Source organism: Macaca nemestrina, chromosome 14, assembly GCF_043159975.1.
Source record: "Macaca nemestrina isolate mMacNem1 chromosome 14, mMacNem.hap1, whole genome shotgun sequence".
NCBI classification, from domain to species: Eukaryota; Metazoa; Chordata; class Mammalia; order Primates; family Cercopithecidae; genus Macaca; species Macaca nemestrina.
Genome location: NC_092138.1, coordinates 84,976,850 through 84,984,842, shown reverse-complemented (window position 1 = coordinate 84,984,842; position 7,993 = coordinate 84,976,850). Strand labels below are relative to the sequence as shown.

The following is a 7,993-nucleotide window of genomic DNA, read 5'->3' as shown; positions in this document are numbered from 1 at the left end:
CCCTGGGACATGGGTGCCCAAAGGGTCGGAACCACTAGAGTCTGCATCAAGGCAGGAAGGGCAGAGGGTGGGTAAGTGGATTAAGAGGTATCTGACCTTGAATCCTGGGGGTCCCTGTGCTCCAGGTAAGCCGGCCACACCTGGATTTCCTCTCTTCCCAGCAGGGCCCATGGGGCCAGGGTCCCCATCGTCTCCCTGCTCCCCCTGTTAAGAAAGCAGGCAGAGGAGGGTCTCTTGTGTTTCATGAAATAGCCAAGGAAGCAGATGGCTCAACGCCTGGGTGAACCCTGGGTGTAGCTGGAGGAAGGGGTGACACTCCAGGATGGAGGTCAGACGGCCTGTGTGTGACGTGGCTGGACCAGGAGGAGCTGAGGATTGTGAGTGGGGAAGGGCGGGATTCTGAGTGAGGAAGGAGCGGAATAGGAACCCTATCCACCAGGCAGGGGAGGAAAGGACGGTCTTTCTGGGTGCTGACATCCAGGAGAGACAGTCAGAGGGTCCACACTCCCAGGTGCCAGGGGATGAGACGGTTGCCCACCCCAGGGAAACTCCTGGATAGTTGGTTCTGCCCATCCAAGTTTCTAAATGGGCTCCTCTGGCCCATGGCCTGGGGAAGTTCCCCCACACCTGGTCCTGAATGGAGCCACCATCTGTTAACACTAAGCCCCACTCACCTGCTGTCCCACTTGCCCGTCCCTGCCAGGAAGCCCATCTGCTCCAGCGATGCCCTCGAGGCCCTGTCTCCCCACCACGCCCCGGGGCCCTGGCAGCCCCTGCAGGCCCTGGTGGGTACATAAAAAGCTGGTGAGGGCATTTGGTGGGGGAAGGGGGAGAGGGTGGGTGTGGGGGCGGGCAGGGAGGCTGGCTGGAAATAGCAGCCGTAGTCACTCACCTGGACCCCCCTCCGGCCTGGGGCCCCCGCCTTGCCTTGCTTTCCCTTTGGTCCCTGAAAAATCAAGGGCCACATGATGGAGGCTGCCTGGTAGAGGTGTGGGATGCTAGGGGCTCTGGAAGGAGGGACTGAGAGGATTGTGGGCCTCTGGGTGAACACCTGATGCCAAAGATGTGCCCAAGTACTCTGGCCTGGAAGCCTGGGGCCAGGGCTGGCCTTGGAACCTCCCGGGGGCTGTCACTGAGCCTGCTCTGGGCCCTGGTGTCCCCTCATTGGCACTGGCAATTTCCTGGGAGGAGCCAGAGGCCATGGCTCCACCGGATCCTTTAGAGACTGGGTATCACTGAGGCGTGCAGGTGAGGGGTGCACCCGGGGGAGGGAAACAGCATTAAGAGGGCACTGGCCCAGCCTGGGGTCTGGGGGAAGGCAGGGGCCCTAGGGTAGAGGCAGGAAGTGGCTCCTCCTCAAGCACCCTGTCTCTGCCTCCTCTTCCTCCAGACCCCCTCAATTGACTTCTCCCAGTTTTCTCTCTACAGTGTGGTGTGGGGGAGAGAGAGGCCAGCTTTGGCTCTTGACTGCCCTGGGTTCAAGTCACTCTGGTTGGCCTCAGGCAGGTGGCTCCCCTTCTGGAGCCCCGGTGAAATGGGGCTAATCGTCCCTCCTCCCTCAGGCTATTTGAAGGGAGATGGGGTCATAGCCAGAAGCAGCGTGCCGGGCTCCTGGTGGGATGCCCCCCCTGCCCTGCCCTGCCTCGCAGCCTCTGCAGCCTGCATTTGGTTTGCTGTGTGACTGTGGGTCAGGCTTCCCTCTTCCCAGGACTCAGTCTCCCCGCTGAACCCCCGGTCCTCTTACCTCTGCGCCTTTAGATCCTTTGGGTCCCGGCCGCCCCCGGGGTCCCGGATGCCCCTGCAAACCAAGGTGAGATGACGCAAGGCAGCCCCAGGATTCTCTCCCGGGGAGGGTGGCCAGTCTCCGCCTGGAGGGGGAGGGGTGGGGAGGGGTTTGGGGGTGCAGGTTCTGGGGGTATCCCCAGGGTCAGGGCAGGAGAAACAGAAATGGCTGCCCCAGACCCTCCTGCAGGGAGGGTCCCTTTAAGCTTTAAAGGGTCCAGTTCTTTCATTCCCACTGGCCGCCCCCCCCCCCACTCAGGGCGGGAGGCAGGGTGGGACAGGAGGCACCACTCACGGGTTGGCCCTGCTGGCCTGGCTTTCCACGGAGGCCTTGCACACCCTCCTGTCCCTGGAAGCCAAAGAGAGACAGGTGAGGGGGGCCCATCCTGCAGGGGGCTGGGAGGCAGCACAGAAGCCTGGGAAGTTCTTGTTCTTTCTAGACGTGTGTCATCCCCCATCTCCCTGACATGCCTGATCCTGCCAGCAGGTAGGAGCTCTGATACTTACAGGGTACCCAGGGTCCCCCGGTTCCCCGCGGTCTCCTCGATCACCCACAGGGCCCTGAATGACAAAGACAACAGCAAAATTTGGGCCACCAGGTGCCGAGGATGCCAGCCCTGGGCCCTTTTAGCCATGCCCTCTGCGGAGCTCTCAGGGACCTGGCCCCTGATCGGCCCACCCCTCTCCATGCAGCGGGAGGCCCAGATTCCACCTAGGACTCCCCATGGTCCAAGGAGGGAGGGGGCTTACCCGATCTCCAGGTGGCCCAGGGGGCCCCTCGGCCTTGCCGTCCTCGCCCTGCTCCCCCTGTGGACACAGAACCAGCTTTAGGGCAAACCGCCTGCTCCTGGGGAATGTGGGGAATTCCAGACAGAAAGCGCCTCGTCAGAGATGAAGTCTAGCCTGCTTAGGGTTACAGATGGGGACGCAAACTAGAGAGGAAAGGGTAGGTGTGTTCGAGCCAGACCCAGGCTGGTGTGGAACCAGGACTGTGGAACACAGAACAGTGCTTTGTGCCCTCCAGACGCCCTTGAGCTGTAGGATCCTGCAGGAAGTCAGGGAGCTCAGACAGCTGGGTTCACATCCCGGCTTGCAAAGGATCAGCCGCGTGGCCCTGCAACACGTCCCTTCCCATCTTTGAGCTCCTCTCCTCAGCTGGGGAATAGGGGAGCGGAGCGGAGTGGGGTGGGGGGAAGGGGGCGGCGCGTGATGCCCGTCAAGGAGTGGTGAGGACTCCATGGAATGATGCGCGATGCCTGGCAGGGAGTAGCACCAACTCCAGCAGCTGGCACGCATGGGCACTGCTCCGGGCCAGACACAGGCGGACTCATGACATCCGCAGCGCAGCACTGTGAAGCAGATGCGATTGTTATCCCAATTCACAGATGAGGACACTGAGGCTCGCAGAGATGATGGGACCTGCTCAGAGTTCTTCACCCTCTATCTGAGAGTCCCTGTCTCCGATCCTTGCTGGGAGGAACCAGCTTTAGGGTGAACCTCCTACCCTCCATGGTAGCCCCAGGTGGCACTTGGCAGCCAGTCAGCATGGGGGTGTATCCATAAGACAGGTTGCTATGTGCAGAGCGGGACTGGAGCGCGTCCTGGTGCTGTTCAGAGGACTCGGTGAGGAAAGGCACAGGAGCCCTCAGCAGGCTGCTGCCCATGTAGCAGGGGCTCAGCAGATGGCATTAAAATTGCCGTAGCCGGTAACAATAGCAGCAGTGAGACTGTGTCACATGGACATGGCCAGAGATGGGGGTCGGGTGGGGAGCAGAGTTTAGAGGTGAGATCCTCATGCCATGGCCACCCCAGGCCTTGGTCCACCCGCAGGACAGGTGTAGACGCCACCTTTCAACTACAAGGAAGGTGTAAGTGGAACGGCAAATGGCAGAATCTCAGGGCTCAGAAGACTCCAGCCCCAGAAAACTTGTGTCACTCCTCTGGGCACAGGGCTCAAGCCAGGCACCCCTGGACCCCTTTGTTCATAGGGACTGAAATGGAGCCGGAAGAGGCTGGACAGAGGCAAAGCGTCCCTGGGGCTGGGACACATCCCTGGCCGGAGTCAGTTCTAAAGGTTGGTGGTGATCAGCCACCAGCCTGGGGCCTCTGTGGTTCCTGTGGGTGGAGGCTGCAGGCTGGCAGGGACTAGGCCTGAGGTCTAGAACCAGCTGTACCCAGAGGGGTGGCCCAGGGAGCGGGGATTCCTTCTCGTCCCTGCCCACCCTCTATGGTTCTTTGATCCAGTGCTCAAGTCCCACTGTGGACAGAGGCAGCTGGACTTGGGGACTTTGGGGAAGGGGCCTGCCTGTGTCTACCCAGCATGTTCCATGTGCCAGGCATTTTGTGAGGTTTGTTTCATCCAATCTGCACAGTAACCTATGCCTCTGGGACTATTGTCCACACTTAATGATAGGAAACTGAGAGGAAGGTCTTAGCCAAGGCCACTCAGGAATCGGGGCAATCTGGGCCCAAAGCCCAGACTGGATGGGCTTGGATGGTCGGGGGCCCTGCCCGCCCCATCCTGGATCACCTATACTGATGCCCCGCAATGTGAGTGTAGTTTGGGGATGCATTTTTTCGCACCAGAAATCTGGTAGGATACTGTCCCTCCCCTGTCCAAGTCCCAGAGTCTCATCCCCTCTCTCTGGCCACCAGCTTTGTAGTGAGCTCACCCCCACGGTGAGCGGGGGTGGGCGGTTCAAGTTCAAGGCGTATGGCTTCCTTATCTCGGGTCTGCTTTTGGTTAGGGAAGTAGGCTCTGGCATCAGACAGATGGGGTCTAAATCCTGGCCCTGCCACCCTCTTACTACAGATCCTGGGCTAGTCTCTGAGCCTCATGGGGACTCAGTTTCCCCACCTGTCCTGTAGAACAGTGGTATCTCTGCACTGGGGCTGCGGTGAGGATTACGGGAGGAATGGCAGGGAAAGAGCTCTGCATGTGGGCGTGTGCTCAGTGTCTCCCCAGTAACCTGCTCTCTCCTCCCCAGCACCATCCAGCTTGTGGCTGGCTGTTCATTCATGGGACTCGCCCTATTTTTGAGACCTCTAAGGGCATCATTCGCAGCCTGTAGCTCAGGGCCTGGAACACACTACATCCTCCATAAATACCTATTGGAGAGCTGGAGGAATGAACGAATCTGATAATGCCTTCTAAGTCAGAAAAGGCATCTGGCTGACGTATATGTGATGCCCCCCCCAACCTTGGCCTCTCATTCCCGAGGACCTCCCACCTGATGAGGCACTCAAGGCTCAGGGAATCCTGGGGACCCCCCAAGGCCCCTGCAGCCTTAAGGCAGATTTGATGTCAGGGTCCCATTCTCAGCAGCCACAGAGACTGCTTCTAGAGCTGCAGATGGCCTGGAGCGGAGGCCTTGGGGCGCACCAGGGCCTCCTTGTTTCAGGGTCTGTGTTAACCCCTTCTGTGCCAGCGCTGGCAGGCTGCAAGGGCCCAGGAGGGACCCGGGGTACTGAGTGGCACCTTCGGTGGCTTCCTGTGGAATTGGCTGGGGGGGGGGGTGGCCCTCTTTGATGGCTGAGCTGTCCTCCTCCAGCAGGAGGAAGGGGTCAGCTGGGCAGCATGCCGGGCCAGCGTGAGTCATCAACAGCAGGATTTAGTTAGTGGGGAGCTGACTCAGCAAAAGAAAGGCGTGCTGGGGAGGCAGGGGGCAAGCGGAGCATTCCAGCTGAGCCAGCAGGGGAGAGGGGGAGGAGGAAAGACAGAAGGGACTCAGGCGACGAAGGAAGGACTCAGACACATGGGGCCAGCTGGGTATTGCCTTGGACGTGACATGGCACCAATACCTTGGACCTTCTGGCACTCCTGGCCCTCCACATCCCCACCAGCATGGCGGGGCAAGGGCCAGGGATCAGCGAGGATCCTTCCAGTGATTTCTCTCCTCTACTGAATCTTGAGCCAAGGGGTGGGGAATGAACATGCCTTCTCCTCTGCCTTGGTGGCTCCTTCCTTGACCACTAACCACTGGGGTTCCTCACTCTCCGTCCTAAGCCTCTCCTGCTCAGCGTCCTCTCCCCACTCTCGCTGGGTGATCTCATTCACGGGCAAGGCTTCAATTCTCATGTCAACACAGATGATGGAGTTACAGTTTTAGTCATTACCAGATTGATGTCCATTTCTGCTTCTTGGTTATAAGCCCCGTGAGGGCAGGGATTGCATATTTTCATTCCAGCACTGGGTACAAAGATGACACCCAGCACATACTTCTGAATGTGGATCTGATGGCTCCTGCCTGCTGGGCACGGTGGCAGGGACACCAGCCTCGGCTGCTGCAGGGGGTGAACCCCCACAGGCTTCTCCAGCCATGGCTACCCCAGGGGCTTTCTCCTGCTGGCCCTGAAGCTGACCTCAGCCTCAGACACGAGGGTGCAGCTGCTTCCCCCAGAGCAAACACCCACCTTTTCGCCTTTTGGTCCAGGAGGTCCGAGGGGTCCCACAATGCCTTTGTGTCCCTGCAGGAAAACAAGAAGGAGGTAAGTCAGAATGAGGACTCAGGAAGGACAAAGGACGTGGACTCTGAGATGGGGACACTGGGCTGCAAAACTGGGTCCCAGCTCTGCCCCAGCTGGCTGTGTGGCTCTGAGTAAGTCTGTGTCTGTCTGAGCCCTGGCCTTCCAGACCGGCCATGCTGGTCCCAGACACACCCCAAAGGGGTGTTCCAGCTTGGATGGTCAGGGGCCCTGCCCGCCCCACCCTGGAGCAGACCTGGAACGGTATCTCGGGAGAACCAGCTTTGTCCTCCAAGCCAGGACCAGGGACAGGGGCAAAATGCTTGCCTCAACAGACCTTCCCAGGCTTTGGCTAGGCCTGCAGGTGCGGACACCCACCGTGGGCTCCTCGCAACATCCCTCCAGGTCCTGTCTCGCCTGTTTTCCTCTCCCTCTCCTCCCCTCCCTGCTGTGTCTCTACCAAACACTGGATCTAGAACCTCGAGGACCAGAGCTCGGATTCCACCTCCAAACTGAAGTGGTCAGGCCTCGTGCACCTCTCTATCCTCCTGAGCCTCGGTTTCCCCTTCTGAGTAGGCACCGTACCCCTCTGAGCCCTGTTCTCTCCAGATGTGTAACATGGGTTTGGCTCAGCCATGTCTAAGAAGGTGCCAGACTGGATGCAAAAATGGTCCCTTCCCCAGACAGCAGACAAGGCATGCAGAGCACCCACCCCAGGCAGGAAATACCCAGGAAGGCTTGGGGTGGCTCATTTTGATCTGGTGGCCCCAACCACACCTGTCCCATCCATGATCTTCCACCCCCACCACAGCTCTGGGCCCAGGGCTCCCTGGGGCAGGTGAGACCCCACATCTTCAGTGTCCCAGGGGTCAGCCTTCAGCTGGGAGGTGGTGGGGCAGAGGCTGGCGTGGGCCTGTGTGTCCAGGCCTGCAGGACAGAGTCAGGGGGTGGGGTGAGGTGATATCTGCTTACATCATAACCAGCCAGTCCCGGTTCTCCTTGGGCCCCCATGCGTCCAGGAGCACCCTACAAGAGGAGGAGGCCCTCGTTGGTATGGAGTGTGGCTCTCACAGCAGGGACACAGCAGTCTCCCTGCAGGCTCCAGCCCCGCTCCACCTAGCAGCCTGGCTTCCAGGCTGCCCATAACCAAGGTGTGTGAACAAGGCAGAAAGCCAGTGACATCATCCCTCCTCCTTGGAAATCTCCACCCCCGCCCCAGCCCTCCTTCTCCTGGCTCCAGTGGTTCAAGACAGCTGATTGCTAAATTCTCAGGACTTTTACAAGCCAGTGAAACAGAGCTGTTATTAACAATTCCATTTTATGGACTTACAGTTAAATTAATTTTACTAAAAACCAAGATAGAGGATACTCAAAACTCATCTCCTCCTAGCCGTTTTACTACATTTTCCTCCTCCCTACTCTCACGAAGTTATTTTGGTCTACTGCATCTGTGCGTGTTGGTGGAAACACTGCCTAAGGGAGGGCTGCTGTGTAACTCCAACCCACTCTGCATTCAGTGATGTCATGTCAGTGGCTTGAAACCAGCCACGGAGGGAGCATTTACACTGCAGAAACTGGCAAATACCACAAACCAGCCTGGTTGCTTAACCTTACACACAGCCAGCTTGGAGCTGCTGTGTCACCCTCTTCAGCCTCCTTCCCTTGCTTCCGCCTGGGGTCTTCATGTCCTGCAGGTATCAAAGCCCTCTGGGCCCCTTCCTTCAGGGCAGCCCAGCAATGCTCTGGG

General features: G+C 59.1%; 1 protein-coding gene across 4 annotated transcripts in view; it reads right to left on the bottom strand.

The window, feature by feature from the left end:
* The window catches only part of LOC105487076 (collagen type XXVII alpha 1 chain), a 159,037-nt gene that overhangs the window by 22,177 nt on the left and 128,867 nt on the right, over positions 1 to 7,993 (bottom strand). For all 4 annotated transcript variants that reach the window (XM_024794561.2, XM_011750373.3, XM_011750374.3 and 1 more), the window contains 9 exons: positions 7,219 to 7,272; positions 6,196 to 6,249; positions 2,533 to 2,589; positions 2,290 to 2,343; positions 2,078 to 2,131; positions 1,745 to 1,798; positions 893 to 946; positions 675 to 782; positions 97 to 204 (listed from right to left, as the gene is read on the bottom strand). In XM_024794561.2, the coding sequence (XP_024650329.2) occupies positions 97 to 204; positions 675 to 782; positions 893 to 946; positions 1,745 to 1,798; positions 2,078 to 2,131; positions 2,290 to 2,343; positions 2,533 to 2,589; positions 6,196 to 6,249; positions 7,219 to 7,272 (597 nt within the window). The remainder of the gene's footprint in view (positions 1 to 96; positions 205 to 674; positions 783 to 892; positions 947 to 1,744; positions 1,799 to 2,077; positions 2,132 to 2,289; positions 2,344 to 2,532; positions 2,590 to 6,195; positions 6,250 to 7,218; positions 7,273 to 7,993) is intronic.